The 25,091-nt window shown below is 36.3% G+C and overlaps 1 protein-coding gene across 13 annotated transcripts in view; it reads right to left on the bottom strand.

The window, feature by feature from the left end:
• PTPRD (protein tyrosine phosphatase receptor type D) overlaps positions 1 to 25,091 on the bottom strand; it is a 2,538,842-nt gene that overhangs the window by 122,518 nt on the left and 2,391,233 nt on the right. For 10 of the 13 annotated variants that reach the window (XM_061425300.1, XM_061425301.1, XM_061425303.1 and 7 more), the window contains 2 exons: positions 15,611 to 15,723; positions 3,561 to 3,658 (listed from right to left, as the gene is read on the bottom strand). In XM_061425300.1, coding sequence (XP_061281284.1) covers positions 3,561 to 3,658; positions 15,611 to 15,723 — 211 coding nt within the window. Of the gene's footprint in view, positions 1 to 3,560; positions 3,659 to 4,164; positions 4,207 to 15,610; positions 15,724 to 25,091 lie in introns of all 13 variants that reach the window. The other 3 variants (XM_061425298.1, XM_061425299.1, XM_061425302.1) reach the window with 1 other exon arrangement.

The raw sequence follows: 25,091 nt of genomic DNA, 5'->3' as shown, positions 1-25,091 counted from the left end.
CAAATTGATCTCATACACAGATATATTTGCCATCTGAGGAAATGGTGAAATGAAGATTTGAGGGGCATATGTGTATTGTATACACACATACACAATTATTCAGTCTTAAATAAGATTCTACCATTTGCAACAACACTGAGGGCATGGGCATCATGCTAAAGGAAATAAACCAGACAGATAAATATTGTATGACTTCACTTAGATGGAATCTAAAAAGATAAAAAAACAAAATTCTCAGAAACAGAAAACAGATTGGTCATTGTCAGAGGCATAGGGTGGATGATGGAAGAAATGAGTCAAAGTGATCAAAAGGTAAAAGCTTCCATTTTACAAATGACTCTTGAACAATGCAGGAGTTAATATTATAATTTATAACTGGGTTTTGCTATTGAAAAATATCCATGTATAAGTGGACTTGTGCAGTTCATATCCATGTTGTTCAGGGTTATAAGTCCTGAGGATGTAATATACAACGTGGTGGCTATTTAACAATAATGTGATGTATATTTGAAAGTTGTTAAGGATATATATTCAGAGTTCTCATTACAAGAAAAAATAATTTGGAGTTATGTTAAGTGATTGTAACTAAATTTACTGTGGTAATCATTTTGCAATATACACATATATCAAATCACATTGTATGATAAACTAATACAATGTTAAATTTCAGTTATGTCCCAATATAACTTGAGATAAAGAAATAAAATGAACATTCGTAATTAGCATGGTTGAATTACTAGACTAGCATTTTTGAAGTTCAGACAAGGAATTCAGATTTTAATTGGGCTTCCAAATGATCCATATGTAAACAGTAGCTAGGAGTTTGTTTGGCAAGATGTCCACATCTATTCTAAATCAGTCGAAACATTCACCAGCCTCATGTACTGACTTTTGACAGTGACACCAAATTTAATTTCTCTGCATTCTAGATGCTATCCTCATATTCTGGCCACTTAAATTCTAGTAGGACTTGGCAGTCTCATTGAAGAAAATACAAGCCTAAAGTAATTGCAAAGCCTTCAAGATGCAGTTACACTAATTCCTCAGGTTCCTTCTTCCAACTGTCATGAATCTGACTTCAATTTTCTTTATAGTAAAGGAAGTCTCTCACATAATCTAATAATATTGCTTTATAATTTAAACACACTTCCTCCTAGTCTAACCTCAGAATCAGTGTAAACAGGTTTCATGCATTTAATTCCTGTTTTAATCTTAGAATCAGAGTCGCAGATTTAGCTTCACCCATCTTGAGAGGTCTGAGTAAACATTAATCCATAGTGATTATGCTAAAATAGTTATGTTTGAAAGTAATCTCTCCTCACTGAAAAACAGTGAAAAATCTAATCAAGTTTATATAGAGATGATATGTTAAAAAAAAAAAAAAGATAAACTTCTTCCAGTGTGTTGTCCTCTGGTCTAAAATACTATGCAGAAGTCTTTATCATATTATCACAGATGAACACAACATTTAAATATCTCCTTCATGGCTGTTAAGGCACAGTAGAGTCAATTCATGCCCAGGGAGCTTTAATCACAGATCATCGTCATGATAAACGGTGAAGTCAGTGTGGGCTATCATGTCAACGGCTACTCGGGGAGTTCTTAATGGGAGTGCTGCCAGCATGAAGTTCATAACTACTTTCAAGGAGCACTTCTAATCTAATGGCTAAATGAGTATCATTAGAGTATCTTTACATGCAGCATTTCTAGAGAAATCCTGTATTTAAAGGAGGCAAGTTACTGTAGTCAATGCATACAACTGAGACTGCTTAAATACTGCAGATATTGTCAATAGTTTACACTTATAAGAGTAGAAAGTTAATTAATGGCTATTAACAAGTTGAGCTATCAAATTGTATTTCTGTGACCCATCATATCATTCATAATCACACATAATGTGTTAAAGTGAGGCCATGAAGAAAATATCACACACAGCAACACACTAAGAATAACAACAACAACACTCATGATAACAATAAAGAGCAGGTTGGCAGTGTTAAAAATTCTGGCTAGTGAAAGCTAACACTTAACTATGTGATTTTATGTTGCCCCAAATGGCATTCATCATATGCCTTGTTTTCTTTTTAAAACTCAATTTTCAATCTGAAGCCTCAAACCAGAAACTATAGAAACTATTTTCAAGAATACTGCACAATGTAAAGAGAGCCTTTATGACTAAGAGGAAGAATAGGAAAGAAATAAGAAGCAGGCCATTTAGAAAATAATTCATAATCCAATGTGTTTCCTAAAACTGAAATATTCCCCTAAATGCTTGAAAGAGAATAAGTGAAAATATAATTTAACCAATGAGTGAGCAAACAAAATCTCCTTTGTGTTCTATCAACAAAGATGTTTGGAATATGTAAATTGAATAAAAGGTTACCAGCTCTTGAGACTGAATGGGGCTACAGATATGTTTTGCTTAGGAAGAACAATAAAATAATCAAAAAATGAATGTTTAAAGACTAGAAAATCCATGCAAATGTCCAGATTGCCACAGGCCCCACTGCTCCACATTCTCTTACATGGAGCTTTTTCACGTGGTTGATAACTCTCTAGCCACTTGAGGTTAGGGCTCTTCTTAGAGTTTTCTAACCAAATATGACAGGGAAAAATGTTAGAGTTGGTAGGGACTGAGAAATCCAGTCCATCAGCCTCATTTCAGGCCGATAATAGAGAAATCAAGGGTGATAACAAGGATGTGTTTTAAGATTCCTATTAAATAAACCAAAAGAAACTCTTTATGGTAGAACTTGAACAGTTTCAGTTTTTTTATCTGGCACAATTATAAGATTTTAGTTGGACATTTTACTCTTATGCTAGTTAAACTTGATCTAAAAGATAAATGATCATTCAGTTATAAATAATCCATGAATTGGTTCCACTATGGGTCCCTGTTTCTGAGGAATATGATAAATAGTCAGTTTCACAATCTTCTGCTTGATAAATGACACAATATCTAAATACCCACACATATACAACACTTTTTTATTCATTTTCATCAAGGATTAACACAAAACCTTTAAGGATTCTGAAAATGTAAGATACTGTTAAGTGCACCACTGCTTCAGAAACACGCAACAGTCTGTGAACATATTACTATCTTAAAATTAGCTCCAATATTATTTTATACTGAATGGGTAAAATCATGTGTATGTACTTAATAATTGTAGTTTTCAGGCCATGTAAACTGACCAAGAGGACTTGGAAATCTGCTTATTCTCTGTAATTTCTTTTTCAGTAAGCTTTCTCACCATAATTTAGTGTATCTGGCAATCATATGGTATACTGGGAAGCTTATACATTCAGTATATTAACTTGAAATCAGGAAAGATAAACCAACCTCATTAAATAACACTGAACGAATATAAAGAATTAGATACTTTTAAAAGTACAACTATTCCATTAATTATACAGATACTTTTTAGTTGGCTATTTGTTGTAAAATTTTGTATCAGATGCTGAGTCATATTTAAAGGAAAAAGAACTGATGGATATGATCATAAAGAAGAGGGGGACAATTCTTGAAAATACTGTCAAGTATAAACACACTGAATTACCTCATATTCCTGGGAAAACTTCAAGTTGTCATTTGCTTTCAACCTTTCAATGTGATCTGCAAGTTCCAAGATAGGTATTGGAGGATGGCTAGCCATACCTATTAAAAGGAAAGAATACAGACATTTGAAAACAAATGAAAATAATGCTAACTATTCCAAAATACAGAGAATACTATAGTTAGAAATGGCCTGAAAATACGTGAGTAGTAAAGATGTTTAATGTGAAGAAGCAGGCAGATAGTTTGGTTACTCAAAGCAGGACATGCTCTGGAAGGATGAATTTTGTAGCCAAATGAAAAGTCACCAAGCATAATCTCCAAACTAACACTCCTAATGTGAAAGAAAGTGTTATTGTGCTATGAATCAATGCAGTTAGCTAGTGGAGAAAACTGACAGTCAGGCTTGATGTCAACTTCTGCTTTGAGTAATGACTGTTATGTCATTTCAAACTCCTTCTCCTGCACTGTGTGAAATGGAAATTGTGTGGAATTAAATGGTGTAAAGTGAACTAAGAAAATAGACACTGAGAAAGGCCTAAAAAGGGAAAGAGTTGTAGCTTGATAGGAAACATAAAGTGACTTATGCAGAATCAAGGAAAACTAACTTGAAGAATGAAGGTTACCAGGGTAACCGGAATCATCTGAACCTGCAAAGGAAATGATGGTGTAAATAAAATAAAACAGAACAAATTTGTTATAAAAAAAAAAAAAAGAAATGGATGCCTGATATACTTTTAAAAAGCACTAATAAAAATGCTGCAGGTTTTAACAGGATTCATATACATTGTGACTAGATTAAAATCGCTTTAATATTTCACAAACCTGTAGGTGACTGACATTCACATGCAAACATGAACACAAAGAATGACATGCACCACAGACTATAGACAATAATCACTGATGACAAAATCAGACACAAAACTGAGCTTCAAAAATGTTTCCACGAGTAGCAGATTGTAGAGGTTGGGGTTGCAGCCTTCTCCTGGACATTTATCAATGGCCACACTGACAGCTTGCTGATGTTTTGCCCCAAGTCCCCATTATTCAACCCCTAGCAAACCTACAATCTACTTCAGGTGTAAACATCTTTGTCCACTAATGGGAACTGAATGCAGGAAAGGGAGCAAATGGTGAAAGGATGAAGAGGAAAAAGAAGGTGGTAAAAGAAAGCAGTGACATGGGGGTGATACATCTTAGTTCAGTCGGCCAGCTGAAGGTATTCATCGATTCTGTTAAAAATAAAGCACCACTAACTATGGTGATTCCAGTGTCTTTATAATGATTTTTCATTTTTCATACGATTTATATTTTACTTCTTCTGATTAATTTTTCAAGAGCACCATAAGAGACCATTGCTGACTCATGTCTTATAGGTGCAAATTCCAGCTGACTAGAAAAACTTGAACTAGCATGCCACCAAGGAGGCCTCTTCAGTGGAAAAAAAAAAAAAGAGTAAGGGAGGGACTCAAGCTGGAAACCCTGTCCCTGTGGACATTCTGCTGTCCCTGGGACTCTCTGCAGGGTGTCAGGCTGAGGTATGGTGACCATTAAGTCAGCACAACGTGTAATTACTTTATGGGTATTTTAAATATTGTACTGATATTGAAAGCCAATGAGTTCCTTTGTCTCTAATGCCAAATTATCAATGGTTTGGTAAGTTAAGTAAAAAACTATCTTGCTTCTCCCAGACAATCATTTCAGCACTGTGCTGTGATAGGCAGTACTTTAGTATCCACAGCTATGAAAGTCTGCTTTCAGTCAGCGAAAAGCTTAATGGAAGATCCAATAAAAATGAATCAGCTTGGAAGAAGAAACTCTTTGTTGCTGATGTGATTATGCTTTTGGACTTAGATGTTGGAACTCGTTTCTAGAACGTTTCCCTGTAGATGGTAGCACTGAACTCACCTACATTTTGTGGGAGGAGCAGTTGAGTGACAGTGATCTAATAATTACAGTGATCTTATCCAGATGAGGCACCCCCAATGACAAGAATGGAAATGCAAAGGCACAAGAGACTGTAGGCTTGTTTGGGGATGAAATGATGTGGACATCCATTACAGTGCTTTAACAGAGAAAATAATAGAGACAAAGATGTTTAGACCTTTTCGAGCGAATCGTGGGAGAGAGTTATTATCATATATGGACTGAGTGGTGGTTTGGCTAGAGAGGGAGGACACAGAGCCAATCAGGGAGGCGTAGGGGACTGAATTACTGCTCAAAGCTGCAAAAGTAAAGCCAGTTGGAGATGGGAAAAGCATTAGTATAACAGCAGTAGAAGACCATCATAATCAACCAATATTTACTTCTGGCATGCACTGGCACGTGGTCTGGATGTATTACTTTGGAAGCTAATGACAGAGAAATCCAAGCAAATCTGTACTGATCCATTACATTCTAATTCAGCATATGTATATATCACAGGCAAAGACATCATGGCGTTCAAGAATCATTACTTCTGATCTGGCAATATTGCACCAAAGCACTAGGACAAGTAAAACTGTCAACATGGATGTTCCACAGAAAGGCCAGCAGAGCTTGTGGGAATCTGATGGTTCAGGGGAGGAAATCCCAGGCTAGCGTACTGAACAGGAATTCTACTTCTAGGCCTGCCATCTACTAATAAGAGACAAACCTCTTGTTATCAAGCACCTAAATTTCTTTTTGTGTAAAAATAAAAGTGGGGAGCTAGATAAAGAGTCACTTCTTTATAAGTCATTTCAAAATATTCAGGATTTCTGAGCAGAGAAGGGTCTCATGGATGTAGTTCATATGTGAAGGTTATAAATGTAACTGTGTCTTTTCTTTGAGGGGTAACATTTATAGTCTACAAAATAGAAAATTATGCAGTTGAATTGTCAATTTTTTGAATTAAGTTTAACACATTTTTTTAGCTAGCCAAATTACCTTATATCATAAGAATATATGATATACATATAAGCATATCATGTATGTATTCAAAATAAGTAAATGTCAACATAAAAATTATGCTAAAGAATAGATCTGGGATGAAACTCCTCTAACATGAAACTCATTTCTTTTCATTATTATTTTTTAAATTAAAGTGTAGTTGATTTACAGTGTTCTGTTAGTTTCTGGTATACAACAAAATGATTCAGTTATATATGTATATATACTTTTTTACATTCTTTTCCATTATTGTTTATTACAATATATTTAATATAGTTCCCTGTGCTATAGAGTAGAAACTTGCATGTTGGGCTTCCCTGGTGGCTCAGTCAGTAAAATAATCTGTCTGCAATGCTGGAGATCCAGGTTCAATCCCTGGGTTGGAAAGAGACGCTGAAGGGAATGGCTACCCATTCCAGTGTTCTTGCCTGGAGAATTCCATGCACACAGGAGCTTGATGGGGTGACAAAGAGTGGGACATGACTGAGTGAGTTTGTATTTGCTAATCCAAAACTCCTAATTTACTCCTCCCCCCATCCTCTCCTCTTTGGTAACTGTAAGTTTGCTTTTTATATCTGTGAATCTGTTTCTGTTTTGTAAATAAGTCTATTTGTATACTTTAGATCTGACACATAAGTGATCTGATATTTGTTTCTGTCTGACATCACTTAGTACAATATGATAATCTCTAGGTGCATCCATGTTGCTACAAATAGTATTTCATTCGTCTCTATGGCTGAGTAAGATATTCCAGGGTGTATATGTGTGTGTACGGATACACACACACACACATCTTCTTTATCCATTAATCTGTTGATGGGCAGTTTAGATGGCTTCTGTGTCTTGGCCATTGTAAATAGTGCTGTTATGAACATTGGGGGTGCATGCATCTTTTTGAATTAGTTTTCTCTGGATATATCTTTAGCATTTTCTTAAGGTACCTCCATACCGTTCGCCATAGTGCACTGATTTACTTTCCCACCAAGAGTAGGAGGGTTCCCTTTTCTCCACACCCTCTACAGCATTTATTATTTAACATGAAACTCTTTAGCTCATATCAGAAAATAATTACCAAGGATCTCTTGCAAAAATGCTATTATATGATTCTCCCTAAACTTCTCTATTGTCCAATGTGGAAATAAAGTTTACAGGATATAATCAAGTATGTTAGAATCTGAATGAAATAGGAGACACTAATTATGAATTTGACCTCACCAAAGTATTTTTTCACTCTTTTGTTTGGAACCTGGTCACTGCTCACAGTCTGGGAACCAATGTTTTCATTAGAACAGTGTTTTCATATTAGCATCTTTTGAGGTGCTTTGAAATCCCTTCTTTCCAGGTTGCACACCTGACCAATTAACTCAGAATATCTGGGTATGGGAGCCAGACATTGACATTTTTAAAATTCCCCAGTAATACCTTTCAGTCCTTTGGGGATTTTTTGGGGGGGAGCCTGTAACTTTTTTCATTCAAAAATCATGTTAGAGTATCTAAGAATGAGATCAGCTTTCTCCTGGTGATACCCTTGAATCTGCTCTAAGTCTCGATTAGGAAGCTTTAGTGCTTTAGCTATTATTAGCAGCAAAGAACTTGAAGTGCAGCTCACAGCTGATGAGGACTTGCTAGGGTCTCGACCTCATCAGTTCAAAGCTACAAATGCACAACATAAATGCATTTTAAAGGAAGGCACCCATTGCATCAGAACAGAGTTTTCATTATAGAGTTATGATATCAACAATACACACTGTCAACATGAAAAATGACAGATGTAGTCAATGAAATCTGCCTTAGGTTGGAGGAAAAAACAGGATGGCTATTTTTTTTTTTTTTTTTTTATAGTAACTGTGTAATGGCTTCCTTATAAGATGTAAAACTTTAAAAATCATGGTGCCTTAGACATTACTTAGTCCAGCATTTTCATTTTATAAAAGAGTTCTGAAGACTAGGAAAGTTAAGAGATTTGTATATTTTAGCCCATTATTATTTAGCCCATAGTAAGTAACAAAACTGTATGTGATTTTGGCATCCTTCTACTGTTTTATTTCTGGAATTGAAGCTATGATCTTCTAAAGCAGGGGGCAAAGTTTCCAGTGCTAAAGGGCCCAAGTCAGTTAGGAAAAGAAGGAATAGTGTAAACAGATATTGAATAGTAAACACTCACAAGAAACCTACTCCTCCCCATTTTTGTGCAACCAGGAATCTCCTAGGACTGTTCTTCGTTTATCTACTTTCAATATGAAGTCTCAGCAAAGAGAAATATTTCTCTATTTAAAAAAATACACTTGTGATGAATGGCAGCTGATGTTCTCTTTCAATGTCAGGATTATCCTTAGGGCTGCTATAGACTGGAGAGCTTCTAGAAGGTTGGAAACTCTAGCAGATATCTTCCAAGTGGTACTACAGAGCCAAGAGGGTGAGGCTTCTCAGGCTTTCAGTAGCACCTGAAAACCCAGACAATTATGTTGCTTTCCTCCATTTTCACTTGTTGAAATCCAGTGGGGGGTCAAAGAAAAGACCTTTGGAGGCCACATTTGGCTAACAGTGACCTCTGTTTTAGAAGAGCGGAATGTTCCTCTGGTGTGTGAATTAAAATCTAAGAATGCTGAAAGTGAGAGGCAGCACATCTGTGTCACTAGGAGAGACGCTGAGTACTGTGTGTGGGACTGGGCAATGGGTACTTCTCCCATGCTTCACCCTCTATCCCCACTCCTCTCCAATTAAGTCCACTAGGAAGGCAGATGAAGCTCAGAGCAGTAAAAGGACTTGATCAAGGCCATCATTATCAGTAAACTATGGCTTTGTGGGGGTTTTAATCCCACACCTTACCAGTTCTCATTTAGGGAACTTCTCATTATGCCATGCTATCTCTTAAATCATTGAACATCCCTGGGAGAGTGGTGTCACATACATAAATATGGACTTGTGAAATTGGACTGTTCATGCAGTAACATGGCATCATAAACTATTCTCAGTTTGAGAAACTGTGTCAATAATGTATTAGCTTCATTTAGAAGGTACGCTTGTGTTGGTGGTGGGGAACAGGTAAAGGACACTCATACACACACCTGTACTTTTTTTTTTTTTTATGTCTTACGAAGACATTGTGAGCTTCCATGAAAATATTTTAAATGTATACATTTAGTTCATGTTAAAAACTGTAGTGCTATTCAGCAGACATGTTTTCAAAACCCCCCTGAAATATCATGTTTTTGCTTTTCAAATGTTCTATTTTATGAGGTCACTACTCTAACCAATATTAGGTTTCAAATGAATTTTTTATATAGAGAGAAATGTTTATCAAATACTTGCCTTATTTTTTAAACACTATTAAATGCCAGTAGATACTTTAAAACTTCATAACAACTTTGTTAACTGGAGGTTTTGTGGTCACTAATAGTGGTGGAACATCTTTTAGATGATTTTGCTGTTAATATTCATGTGTGATAATGTAGTAACACTGTCTTCATGGTTTTCCTTTCTAACATATTGTGATAAAGACTGAAGAATAGGTCGTGGCCATGGAACAGAGAAATGTTATTTTGTTCATCAAATCAGAATTATACCTACCTACTTAATAAATCATAGCAACTAAGTTTACAAAATATTTGACAGCTTTTCACATCATTTATGAACTACTTAGCATAACTTCAATAACTATAAATATTCTACGTTTACAATTTGCCTCACAAATGAATGGTGAATTAAGAGAACGTTGATTTGTAAGGTATAATTGCTTCTTACTATGACAATGACATTTTGACTTAATCCATGACTAGGATCATCATTAAGGGAAAGGTACTCCAAGAGTGCTTTTTCAGGTAACACTAAATGACATAATTAAAATTCATTTTTATGTAGGATTTCTCAAAATGCAGGATTTGAACGAACCATGTTCCTTTATATCAGAAGTTTAGCATTTAGATGCAAAGAACCAACGTTTCTGAAATACAAAAAGAGTACATCTAGTATTATTCATTTAGGTATATGCTTACGTTTCCTACAGTACAAAATAAAATATAAGGAGATACGTATAAAAATTGATTTTGTTAGCACTGATCCAGTTAATACTACTAGTGCATCAGAAGAGATGCCTCAAGAGCTTTCAAAATCACTCAGTTGCTATGCAGACATTTGTGTTGCTGATACGGCTATTTCTGATACGTTAACATTTTATGAGTTTGTTTTTGTATTTCACAGCCCATCAATCACCTACCATCCATGTATGCTTTAGGGCAAAACATATTAAGGTCATTCATGGAATGAAAACGAAGTTTTTACATTGTACCATCTGATCATCAATTTTTAAATCTCTTTTCCTAAAAGGTGCAAGTACAAAGTCTAGAGTTTTGTTTTTGTGTGGAAAACAATAAAAATTGGGAGTAAGGGGAGTGAGGATTCTAAGTAAGGGGTACAGATACTGGAAAAAGAATTTTTTAGGAAAAAAAAAATCTAAACAATTCAGACCAAAGTGGGTTGGTCTGAGGGAGAAGTCTGCAGGCACAAAGAAAGCTGCTGACTAGCATGCCTCACGATGGTATTAGTTACCATGTCCTTTTACATTTTTTTTTAATACTAGAAAGAAAGCTTATTTCTTTAAGATGCTGAACTTCTAAATTTGCTTTGTTGGAAAAAATAGAAATAGGACCACATACCAGTAATGTTTTGGTTTTCTTATAAATCACCATCTTTTGACAATATTATATTTACTTTAGTCATTGTGTCCAATTCTAGAGGCCACCTCCCAGATGGGCTACACAGTAGGTAAGGCTTTTTACAGGATTTCAAAAATGTCCATCATTGACAATCTCTATCAAAATGGTAAAGTAAAATGTGCCTGCCCTAGGACTCAGCCATCACACTCCCAGGCGCCCATCATTCAGAAATAACAGCACTGTGAAACGGTCTGGGCTCAGTACTGCTCAGTACAGTATGTTTTGTAAGAGCAAAATGCAGAAAATGAGTTAGCCTCCATTAATAAGGACTGAGATGATATATTTTGTGACATCTGTTGAACAGAATATCATCAATACTATCAGCTGTTAAAGGAGATAAAACTTCATATATTAGCTTGGAAAATGTAGTTAAATATTAAAATAGGAAATTTCATGTAAATGCATCTGTATTTATATACCTGCTATATATATTATCATTTAAAGAACTTGTATACACAAAAAATTCTGGAAATACATGCATGAAACTCCTTATGGTAGATATTTCTGGAAAGTAAAATTGGGAGTATAGGAAATCATTTACACTTTATTTTAAATATGTCAAAAGAAGAAAAAGCAAGATAAAGAATAATTTTTCTTTTATAAAAGTATTTTTTTTGCCTTTTACAACTTATAAAAATCACACACAAAATTTAAATAATACACTGCATAACCATATAGCCATAACCTAAGTATAACTATTGTTAAGCTTACTTTCTATTAAAAAAATTTTTTCCTCAGTAAACATGTGCTACTTTTATAATTAATTAAGAAATATTGATGGGCCGATTATAAAGCAACTTGGAAATTTTTTTAATAAGAAAAGCTTTCTTCCCACCAAAAAAGTAGTTCACTTTTGTTTACATGTAACTCGTCTATCAGCCATCCTAACACATATCCAGTTACCACTGTCCACAGAGATGTGTAAGGCTTAAATAGGGGTTTCATTAAAAGCATCTTTTATAAGAGAGTCTTTTCTTCCCTTCCTTCACAGATCTTAAAGATTTATAAAAATTGACGACTAGTTACTAATTCTAGAACAGTCTTCTACATCTCTTCCCTCACTTACTCATTGTGTCCATTTTATTCCATTATCCACTTGAGGTTGTAAGTCTCACCTTAGCTAAAAGATCCCTTCAACTGACCTATTCCACACCAGTTCTGACTGTCCCCGCAGACCATGAAGTGATGTCACCGTTGTAAGCCATAGTCTCTTAAGAGATTAGGTAGTGCAGGTTCTCACAATTGCAACCTGGCTGCACACTGCCATCTGAATCCTTAACAGACAGATAAATATATTCGTGGAAAATACCTACAAGCAGAGGTACCTGCTCTTAATTTGCAAAAGGCGAGCATTTCTAATCCTGTCTAGATGCTTGAATAGTGTTTAACAAACAGAAGGACCTGATTATCACCCCAAATTTGGCAAGTATGCTTAAAGCAAAGTTCCTCTCCACATCCCACAACTTCACAGAGATGGTATCATGAAAAGAACAGATTTCTCTGTTTTCACTTTGTACCCAGAGACAAAATTCTGACCTTTTTCTTTCCCGGACCCAGAGACATATGTGTTTGTGGTACTACAATTAGGGAAATAATTCTTTGAAGTACTTAATGCCAAATACTGTATCTGTATGAAATTTTGTATGTATGTTTCAATATCTTTTGAATATGAAGCAGAATTTGGGAAAAAGATCTGGCTCTTTAAACCCAGACGCTCCAACAAAAATAAGTAACTCAAAATGTAAATAGATTTTTAATTCACAAGATGATTTTTTTTAAAGGAAAGTAGAATTAAGAATCGGTGAACTAAGCAATAAGCTTCCTTTACCTTCTGAAAGACCTACTGAATTTCAAATGATAATGTTAGTTTGACATTTTATCATCCACAACAGACTCATCAGAAGTAGAAATCAATTTGCTTTCAAGATCAAATTCTGTGCTAGGGGCTGGTTACATAAATCACAGGTTTCTGATTTCATTGAAAATCATGGATTGTTAAGTCTCTACTTGTGCATACTATTAAGTAACATTGTCATATTATATAATAGTTGTACATAACTATATACGCAAAGGTATGATGTATATAAAAAGCACATTTCAGAAACTGAAGGGTGAATGGCTTAAAATCCAAAAATATAAGTACAAATTAAAATTGCTTCCTGTGCAATACCTAAGAAAAGTGTTTTAGAATAAAAGAATCATTTTATTTGATCATCCAGCAAAGCCCTTGATTATTTACAAACCAGGGAGGATTAGCACAATAAAGCTACTTGGTTAACAATCCCAACTTCTGCTCTTATCCTATCAGCAAGTAATTAAATTCATAGCCACTGGCTAGAATCCCCACTGGCTGAAGCAAACGGAAACATACTCTATGAATTTCACATTAACACGTGAGTCTATTTTCTTTGTAAACTGGTCAGATTTTCAGGACAGCAGGCCACATTCTAGAGCTTGGGAGGCACAAAGACTATTTCAACAAACCAAGACTTAACTAGACTGCTTAACTGAGCAGGCGGTGACAGCGTAACGCTGCCTGTGAATAGACGTGCTAGGATCTTGGGACAATTTCTCCTGTTTTCTTCTATTCCTCTTAAACCACCTCTCTCCTTTTTACTGTTTGCCCACTTTATTCCACTATCCATTTGAGGTAAGTTTAATCTTAGTTAAATGATATCTTCTGGTGGCTCAAATGGTACAGAATCTGCCTGCAATCCAGGAGACCCAGGTTTGATCCCTGGGTCAGGAAGATCTCTTGGAGAAGGAATGGCAACCCACTCCAGTATTCTTGCCTGGAGAATCCCATGGACAGAGGAGCCTGGCGGGCTACAGTCCATGGGGCTGTAAAGAGTTGGACACGACTAAGTAACTAACACTAACCATAAGCCTAAGTCCCCATTTTATTTTGTTAAAGCTGTTGTTGATAAAAGGAATTTCACTTCGATTGTACCCTTCATTCTTTCTAGTGACTTATATGGAACTTAGCATGTTCTGCTCTATAAAGGGATCTAATATTCCCACATACATTGGGGAAATTAGATTCTTATTAGCATTCTTGAATATGGAGATATCTTGGTTGAAGGCATTGGTATTTCCCTTGTAGCCACCAGCACTCTGCTAGTAACCCTTTCTGCACAGTAGCCATTCAGGTGTCACTCTCTCGGTGCTGGGCTGATGAGGGATAGCACTCCCATCGGCTCTATTTTGCTGCTAATCTTGCCTGTATACTAAGCCTCTTAAATAAATGCCCATCAGGAGATATTTAGTTATATGGAAAATTTATTTTAACTTTCATGCTGACGAAGGTACATCTTTGCTTTTTAAGGAATAAACCTCATTTGAGAGAGATTTTTTTTTTTTTAAAGCCCACGTCTATGGTGATTGGTAGAGCCACGTTTAAAATTCCATGCATTTCTTTTAACTGGAAAGTTACTAGTTACTATGGCATATCTACGTGTAAAATCACACATATGGTAAATACAGTAAACTGTGCCCTTTCAATTCCAAGCAATTCACAGAAAATGTGCAGTGTAGTAAATCTGTGGTATACCATAATGAGTAGAATATCCATTTGACACAGAAAACTTTCAAACAATTTGGGATACAATACTAACATCAAATTGTCATCAAATGGACTTCTTAGATCAGCTCTTTAATTTTTTTCATTTTCATTAGGTACTGAGACAATGCCACTCAGCTGTATAGTTTAGCTCTCTCTACCATTCATCATTTTGGCATAAACAAGATTTAGGTGAAAAAAGGCAAAATGGAGTTAGCCTTGCAGTAACAATGCTGAACAAAACACCCCTCAGCAGGAATAATATTTTTCCTCTGTTGAAGCACTTAATGTTCTTTAAGAAACAAGCATATATTTCTTATCCTCAATCACTCTGAGCATCTCCTCAGCAAGAAACCTAAACTGGTTAGTGAAATTTAGTAAAGGTAACATACAATTTTTTCCCTTGTTTTTCTCTTCCCTTCCCCTTTCTTTCAGAATAACACAGACACAAATTAATAGAGAAATAGATTAAAAAAAATGTATTGTTTCCCAATGAGATGAATGAGGTAACATTCCATCCATCTACTCATTCACTTTATAAGGTAAGAAACTGGATTCTTTCCAGATAGGTGTCATTGAAAATAATCAACTGTGCTAATAAGCTCATAAAAATGGCAAATATTTTTAAGACTTTAGGTTTTCCAAAACTTGAAGGAAAAATTATTTTTTTCCTCTTTCCACCCCACCTCAGATTTTCACAAAGAATATAATTTCCTTTCAAGACATATGTTCTGCTGAGTCTCAGTAATAATAAGGAAGATAAACAACTGTTAGAAATAAAGTGATAGTCACCTCTCATGGCGGTGTCATTGGGGCTATAAAACTTTCAGGAAACACTGTGTTCTGGACAAGATGAGTCGTGCTTCTTACCTGGTGTTTGGAAATTAAGGCGCCTCAGTTCTACTGGGTCTGTTGGATGGTGTGAAGGGACCTCCTTACTATTTGGTATGCTGCTCTTTCTAGAGTCAGATTCTGCCCTCTTCCTATAGGGAGAGAATAAAATTTAAGAATAAAACAACCAAAAAAACTGAAACCGATTTAAAAAAGTAAACGATTATGTATGTGTTGCCACCCTACCCTTCCCCACTCCTTCCTCCCCACCCCCGTCCCCATTTATAGTTTTAAAACTTTCTGACCTTTCTGACTTTGTTAAGCTAACTTTTTTCTCTCCTGGCCTACAGTATTTCCTCATGTCTGAAAATTTTAAGTGGATGATCTGTAAGTCCTCCTTTAGCTCTAGAATTAAATAATTCAGAGACTCTGCCTTGGAGGTGCCAGTGAGATAGGTTTGGAAACTTGTTCAGCTTTTCTTCCTTGTCCACTAGTTCTCTTTGGGAGGAAAAGGATAGAGTAACCCTAATAACCAATACTATGATTGTAGTTACCATGGAAATAAACTCAGAAACTACTTGGCCTCAAGCTAAACAGCTAAATCTGCCCCCCTCCTTTTTCCTGCAGGATTCATGACCAGTGACTACAAAGTGGACCTGCATTGGGTTTTCCCATAACCAGATAAATGCAGGAAGTGTATTTCTAAGAGTTCAAGTTACCCTAATACGTGGAAGGAGAATCAGGACCACACCAAACCAGCATCCTTTTTCTCTTTTAAATTCCAAGGAAAAAGCCATGTTGCCTGTTTATGGTGTCAAGGTAAGTATCTTTGCTTAAGGTGTCATGATGTAATTTTAAAAAATGTCTATGCAACAAATGTCAGGCTTTTCATAAGATTGCTTTATCCATGTTTTTTCCAGACAAATAATCACAGCTGCTTCTGCTGCTGCTAAGTCGCTTTGGACACAGAGTGGTACCTAAATACTTTCCTTTAGTTGAATTAGATTAAAAACTCACTTAACTAAGGGAGAACTTTTCAAACAGTGGTTTCTTCCCAATACAGATTCTAGCAATCTCCAGGCTGGAGTCATAATCTTAGCATCTCATCCTGCTCAGAGCAAAGACATTCTTATCTGGGAGGAGGGGGCAGCAGTGGGTAGGAACTCTCTCTGTCCCTTTTGGATATGACTGTGGTACAGCTCATTAGTGTTGCTGTGGCAATGGGCTCTCATTCAATGCCACCTAGGTCGTTCCATGGTTAGCTAGAGGGCTCCTGTTAAATAGCCTTTCTTCCCATCTCTGCTCATCTGTATAGAATGAAACCAACCAGAGGATGAAGGGAAGACTGATGAGAAGGGAAAGTATACTTGATTTGCTCAAGTGCAATGCCTTTGGCAAAATGTTCTCAGTGCGATGAATTTTGGGGGGTGAGTCCTGTTAAGACACATTGTTCTCTCAGAACCTTGGATTAACCTGTCTCAGGATTTACTGTTTCTACCTAAAATTCTCAAGTATAGCCTTAGGACAGAGCGTACTGCCAAACATACTACCAGTCAGAGGAAAGCAGTGAATTGGAGGCATGTCAGAGGAACTGGCAGCTCCAGTTATATGGAGTGGAAAATGAGAAGGAAAGAAAAAGAAGAGATGGAAAGCTGGTGAGAGGTATATGAGAATGAAGAGAAAAAGGGGCTAAGAAGACAATGTGAAAGGAGAGGACAACCACTTGCAGAGTAGAAAATGGGACTGTGTTGATGCTGTGGGTATTAGCCTCATGACACAGAGACATGCTTTACTATCGAAGATAAATTGGTTAACAAAACACCACCAAGTTTGGCCAGTCAATCAATCTCAAGTGTAACAAACATATGGTTGGTCTTTTCCAAGTAATCCCAGTAGCCCTTCTCAGGTTTTGGTCTTTTCACAGTCTGGCACATTTTTTTTTTTCACTTATGTGCCAGATATGATGCCTAAAATCTGGATTTGTATCCCTTTTCAGAATGGCTCTACAGTCTGTCTTGCAGTGTTATGGAAGCCACGTGAAGAAATATCTGGGCAAGGAGACACTGTTACAGGTATTGGGGGACATCCTCCTTATCTTCTGTTGTGCTGAGGCCAGATTGAGTGGCAGTGAGGCAGAGGGAGAAAAAAGAATACTCTGCAAAGACATTTAGTCAATTTCTTTGGTACCAGGAAAGCTAAAATCCTATCTTGTTGCCCAGTGAGTCTTGGAAAACCCAGATCATGAGACTAAAATGACAAGTTGCTCTTGTAACAAGTGGGAGGGGTGTCCTGACATTTAACAACTAACTTTTCCCTCAATCTGTCGAAATAAGATAATCTCTAAGAAACCAGTTTCCAAAACTCCTAGCCAGCTAAGGAAAATCAGCTGTTTAAATTTTATCCTGCTTCACCTTGTTGTGATGATCACCGCACGGGTAATTCTGACTGCCCACACTTTACCGCATGGTTTCTAAACAGAAATGTGTTAAAATGTGAGTTTTCTAACAAAGAATTTCTAAGGAAGATTTGCAGGATGAAGAATTCGATCATCATCAGAAACAACGATTGTTTTTAAAAATGAAATTTACTGTTACAAAGTATTAAATGGCATATAATGGTCTAAAGCAAGCCCAGTATGAACATCAGCAGTGACATTTCTTTTTTTCTATAAGTTTTCAGAGATCTCATTATTCTCAATTAGAAAAAAATAACAAATAGTGACTAGAAACAGATTTTGAATATTGCCTTGCTATTGTTTTCTATCAGAATTATAAATTCCTAGGCTAAGTTTATTTCTTACAGCGAGAAGTATCTACCATGGGCAGGCATTATCTGCGTGAAAAGAAAATAGAAAAGCACATGACATTTCAGATATGGCAGAAAATGCTAATTGTATAAAAATGTTTTTATCTGGGCTGTGAATAATGTACAACAAAAACAGTGCTCTGTGGTCACAGTGGGGTTTTATTTTCATCTAGTCTCACCTGCTCTACATATGAAGTGGGGAACAAAAACACAGGGACATGGTGTGGAAGATCGTAACTACTGTATTTGGAACAAAACTATTCAGACATATACATAGAGGCTTTTGGAAGAAATGTATTCATTTAATAGAGATTTCAAAGAAATCAGTTCACAACGATTCTGACATCCTCAAGAAGGAAGCCCAACTTTGCCACTATTTGTCTGTGTCTCCTCGGGTAAGTCAACTACAAACCTAACACGTAATTTCTTCACTTATAAAACGGGAGGAGGGTTAGATGATGTTAAGTTTTGGTCCAACTCTCTTGATAGAACAAGAAGGTAGTGATGAAATTGTGAAATGTGGACAGCTTTATAGTGAGAGGTAGATCTCTGAGTATATTAAGTGGATTCAAAGTGTTTTGACTTTTGCCTTAAAAAAACTATTTGCGTGTGTTTTCCTGCTGGATTAATAACAAGCACAGCTTCTCTGAGGTACTCAGTTTGCTGTCAGTGAAAGTGTAACACAGCTTGTTGACCAGTGTTACGTGGTTTTAAGGAAAATAATGTAGTGGTGATTCTCTGGAGTGCATCAGAGTCACCCAAGAGGGCTTGTTAAACTACAGGCTGCTGGACCAACTCCCCAGAGTTTCTGATTCAGTAGGTCTGAGGTCAGTGGGATCAAGAATTTGTGTTTCTATCAAGTTCCTAGGTGATGCTCTTGCTACTTGTCTCCATAGAGAACCACTGGAATACAACACTGGAAGGGAGGCAGGTTAGATGGGCATCGAGGTCCTTTGCTTAATTTTAATCAGGAATTCATACATGTGTGTGTGTGTGTTAGAAAGCTGAAAGGTTAGCTTGGACTGATCAGTAAATAAGCAAGCAATATAGGAATGATTATTCTTCTTCAAGGCTGGAGGACAGGGAAAACAATTTGGAATTAAATATAAATTTTTACTAAAGTACTGCCGTCGATATTAGCAGGGTATAAAAATGTTAGTATTCCTGTACAAAGGGTCTTGAGATCATAGTTTCAGTAAAAACAAACAAAACAAAACGAAAGTGACTCACATTAACACATACAAATGCTCAGTTAACCTTGACTACAAACAAAACTCAGAGACAGGTTTTACTACTTTCTAAATTTAATCTATTTTACATCATATATAAACTACCTCTTCCTGAGTCATTTTAATATAAAAATTACTTTTTATACCTAGGCATTGTCCACGTTCCCTTTGCCAGTTTCATCTTTTATATCCAACCTCCACCATTACCCCCTCAGTACCTCCAAAGTCTACCTGTGTGTTTTGCTTTTTTTTTTTTTTTTGCACTGAGCATTAAAGGGGATTGTTCTCTATTCCTCACCTGTCAGGTTTACTGCTCCAATTTAATGCAGCAAAAAAGAAAAAGAGAGGCTAAATGTTAGTTGGCCAATGGGAACGAGAGTAACCATGACAACCAAGATTTAACAGCTCAAAATTAGGGACATACACTGACACACATTAGAAAATGATAGCATATCAAAATATTTCAAGGCCTCTAATCAATCATGAAGCAAATGGAGGACATGAGAGTACATGGCTAAGCAAAGCATTTGTGTGTGTATTAATGTCAGATTCACTTTTATTCATCAACCTACAAAACACTACCACAATTAATTATATCCTAGGAAGAGTTTTCTGGTAGAGATATTTGATTTTTAAAAAACATGCCATGAGACAACAACTAATGCACTTAATGGGAATATAACATTATCCCATACAAGAGATTTAGTTCATTAAAAACAAGCTTCTGTTAAGAGGTACATCGTTCCTTTAAAATACCTGCAAATTGCACTGCCCTGCAGAAGAATTTGCACAATTGTATAATACACCACAAGGTAAGAAATGGCAGAGATGAGTTCTTCAAACACATTTTGGCAAGTAAGGTGATTGATTATAAATCTTTTTTTTCAAGTAAAAGCTTAAATACATTGTCAGTTTTGGAAAATATAATACTCATCATTATATCTACAGAGCATAACCCATCTATATAGCTGTGCTAATCCAGAAAAGCAATGTATTACCAGCCACTGACATGCCCCGTATGTTCCTAGTCACAGACGCACTACTGTACGTGAACACTTCCAGCTCGCTCTCATTGGCACTTTCACCTGTGATGATGATGACTGTTTAACCATGTTCTTTCTGCAGAAAGTATAACCTTCACCTAAAAAGAATTCATCTAAACAGTCCTCATGTTGCGACAAACTGCAAAATGTTTTGTGAGTTCTCAATCGCAAGAAACAAAGGTACCAGGTCTACCTCATTGCCAAGGAACTATATACCCAGATTGCTACAATATCTTCCCTTAAGGTAATCCAGTCCATAGCTTTTGGAAAGTGCAAAGTCCACATTTAAACTGTACAAACACACACACATACAAAGTGAATAATGAGAATGATATCAGACACACAGGTTCTTTTGATTCTTAAAGTGGTTTAGCTAGTTACGCCAAGTTTTTAAAAATCCTACAGTGTTCCTAACTTGGCTTATTTTTAATCAGTGACGTCATCTGTGAATCCCTTGTAAGAAAACCTATTTCTCTGACAGTGAAATACTTTGTGAATTGCCAGTTTTGTACATGAAAAGGCTGTTGAATACTAGGATGAACCACTGCATACTCTCCACGTCATTCCTCTGCCACAGAAACGTCAGCCTTACTGCACATGGGGACATATTTTGTGCAAATATCTATGAGTTTAAATCTTTTTTGGATTTTAAATTGCAGGCTAAGGACTTCATTACAGCTCTTGCCAGTCAAGATGAAGGTGACAATGAGAGATGGAATAAATAAGAGGAGGGAAGTTTATCTATCACTATTTGACTCTTAAAATTTGATTATTCAGTAGCCCTCTGTGCCATGCACTTGCCTTGGCACAAGGAAATACCATGAGGAATAAGACGGAGTCCTTGACCTACAGTTTAGAGGGCACAGAAAGTGCTTTAGAAGCGTAGAGAAGGGGACCCTAAGGCAGCCTTAAGAGGACACGAGGTGGACACTCAGAAAGGCTTTCATTTAGTAAGTGGATTTTAGCTGCTAAAGCGTGAGTGAGAGCGAGTTTGCTGGGTCAAGACAAGTGCCTGTGGAATGAGTAAGAAGGCTTTCGGAAGGACCTCCTCAATGGCAAGAAGGCACAGCCCAGTGCGGATGCCTATTTCTTCGTAGCATCTCAAAATAGTCTGGACTCTAGTTTTTTCCTTGATGATACCATGGAAATGCATGTAGGGCTGATTCAAAAAGAAGATTAAAGAGGTAGAGGCCACAGGGAGCCACTGTGGGATCTGGGAAAAGGAGAAAAAGGAAAGGTCTACACCTTAGTCACATCTTCCTCATGGTCTTCACACATGAACGTCAGAGGTGGGGATGGAAAGTATTTACGCTCTATAGTGTCCACTCACAGTAGACTATTACTACTGAAGAATGACAATTTGGTCTAAACCGTGCCTTAGTGCTTTCTAACATCCTAATCCATTTTTTCCCTTTCATAGTATACAACAAATACTTACCCATCTTGAAATGCTTTTCATAGATTTAAAGAATATTTTCTATAGAAATAATCCCTGAACAGTTTTAAAGTCTTACAGATGTGCAGGGTAGATGAATATCAAAGAACATTCAATTACTTTATGAATTCTTTTTTCTTTGTAGGGGAAGATAGATGAAGGGCAACATGGAGTCATTTAGAAAACATACACATGCACTGAAGGGAAAAATAATACAACGTTAATTCTATTACTTGACTTTTTAGGTTCTCATATTTAAAAAAGGTCCATTATCTAATCTATGTACTTGTTTTAGAAGTGAAGAAACCAGGGCCTGGAGTGCTAGCATGACTTTCTATCCCCTACAGCCGCTAGTTAAAAGCTGGGACTTGAACTCAGGTTACCTGCTTCCTAATTTATTTTTTTTCTAAACTTTGCTTCATCTTCTCTCTGAAGTTTAAACTGTTAAATCACTGCACATGTATCACAGATACAGTCCAGAATTAAAAAAAAAAATCTTAGTGCAGGAAAATTAGCAAAACCTACCAAACATTTCATTAATACTATTCTGATGGCCCTTTATGACCCTTACAAAGCCTCAGTGATGTTTTGTTATTGATTATCAATGTATTATGGGTTTTAGCACATTTAAAACAAAGTCAAATGAACAGACTGCAAATGAAAATAACTGCTATTCCATATTACTATAATTAATAGAAGTACATCTCCTCAACCAACTCAGTGAGATTTATATTTTCATATGGACAAACCATCCACAGCTATAGACCTACTCCTAACAAAGGTAGTCTTGTAAACAGGTGTATATTACCAACAGGATTATCAAGATACTGTGAGTCAGCAGTATTACATACTCATCCCCTAATTAAAGTATTATTTGCATACAGAAAGTAAAATACTTTAATAATAGTAATGATGACAATCAATTCTGAGTGATTACCAATGACCTGTGTATAAACTGAAAAGCACCTAAAAAGAGAGGTATAGTCTTTGTTATATAATTTTCTTTGCTCAGATTCCAAGCTATTAGAGACACTATTCATTGCCTACAGAAGATTTCCTCTTGAACTGTTTCATGATAATCAGGAAGGACATTGTTGGGTCTACTTGAGTTTCAAGTCAGGAATGTTCTTTACTGCTGAAGCAAGCATTTCTATTTCAGAAATGCTTCATGGGCTTTCAGATGGTTAGCTAAATATACTTAGCATTTGAGTGTGTGCATTTCCCAACAATTGCTTTAGACAATGCTCACATATGCATACACTAAAATGCAACTTAAATAGCCATAATATCTTTAAATATGATGCCTTTTTTGCAGGATTAGGAAACATTAAAAACTGAGTTGTTATTTTTCAAGCACACGTGGATAAAGAAAACTTAATTACCAAAGTTAGAATCTTATATCTCCATATTTACGTAACTAGTTTACAAGGCCATGCACATATCTATTAAATGGCATGACTTAATGATAGCCAGATAGATCCTCATGAAATACAACTGTAAAAAAGTAAGCATCTTTTTCATTCTGAGTAATAACAAATGTCATGTGATGTGATCTAGAAACGCAGTTGTCAACAAGCAATTTTCTGCTCTGACCCCACAGCAGGATGTCACCATATAGTCGTTTTCTGTAAAACATATATTTTTTACTTTTTTCTTATTGTATTCTCTTTTGGTAATAAGTGCAGTACATAAGAAGCAAAGGGTACTAGCTCTTGCCTGCCTGGACTCACATGGGATCTTTTACTGTTCTGGGGCATGTGGGAACCTTGAGCTTTCAGGCCTTAGCTCTTACACGAGACACAAGTGATCAAATACAACAGGCTCCTTACCAGACACACTGATAAGATACAGACTGGAAGGGGGTGACTGAACCATCAACTAAGATATTCTGGCCTTCAATCATTTGCTTTTTCAGCCATTGTAGGGAGTGGACAATTGAGTAATGGTAATAATTAGGAAACATAATGATTATCTTCATTCTTTCTAATTCTGAAAGAGGATAGGTAATTTAATGCACCAGGATTGTAAACTTCTTCAACTTGACTTTTTTTTTTTCTCAGCCCTGGAATGTGATTGGAAAACACCCTCAGAAGAGAGCTAGTCAAAGGAGCAGTGTCTTGAAAAGTACTGTTTTGAATCAAGAGAAGAGATTAGGGAAAAGAAAAAAAAAAAAAAGATCTATTTGGAGAACAAAGGAATGCAGGTAGGAATAATTAATGTAAACCAATGAAAAGAGTTACAGGAGTAGGAAAAAGAAATAATGAAGATAAGATTGTCAGATTAAACATGTAAGCAAGAATCAAAATGAAGACATTCTCATCTACTTTTGAAGGTCAAGGTTATGGTGATGGATGGTGGTTTAGTTGCTAAGACGTGTCCAACTCTTGAGACCCCATGGACCATAGCCCACCAGACTCCTGTGTCCATAGGCATTCTCCAGGCAAGAATACTGGAGCGGGTTGTCGTTTCCTTCTCCAGGGGATCTTACTGACACAGGAATCAAACTCAGGTCTCAAAGAGAAATTATCTTGCAGTAGAAGGAAGAGAGTACCTTCACAGTAGCGTTCTAAAAGATGACACACTACAAAGGAAAGCAGGAACACAGATTGGATTGCGTGAAAATAAAATTGGGATTGGAAGAAAAACTGATAGAAAGGAAGGTAATTCAGTCACTTTGAATATTATATTTTTTTAGTTCAGGAAGAAGTTAGAGGAAAAATAATTACTGTGTTTTCTATCCAACTAAGCAGGGACCTAGGGGACAAAATCTTACACGTAATGGAGACAGATATAGGATTGACAAAACAGCACAATAGAAAATATGGGTTATGTGGATTATTTGCATCCCACCTGTAGTCAAAGACACTAAGAAGGAAAATGGTACCTTGGATTTCCTCTTGGACACAGATGAGAATTCAATACTGAAGATGTGCAATAAGCATTAGAACAAAAATGGGAAAGGGAAAAAAAGTTCATCTTCTTCCTCTCTTTTCTTTCTTTGATCTTCA

Source organism: Bos javanicus, chromosome 8, assembly GCF_032452875.1.
Source record: "Bos javanicus breed banteng chromosome 8, ARS-OSU_banteng_1.0, whole genome shotgun sequence".
NCBI lineage: Eukaryota > Metazoa > Chordata > Mammalia > Artiodactyla > Bovidae > Bos > Bos javanicus.
The sequence above is the reverse complement of the archived record's forward strand: the minus strand, read 5'-3'. Positions and strand labels throughout refer to the sequence as shown.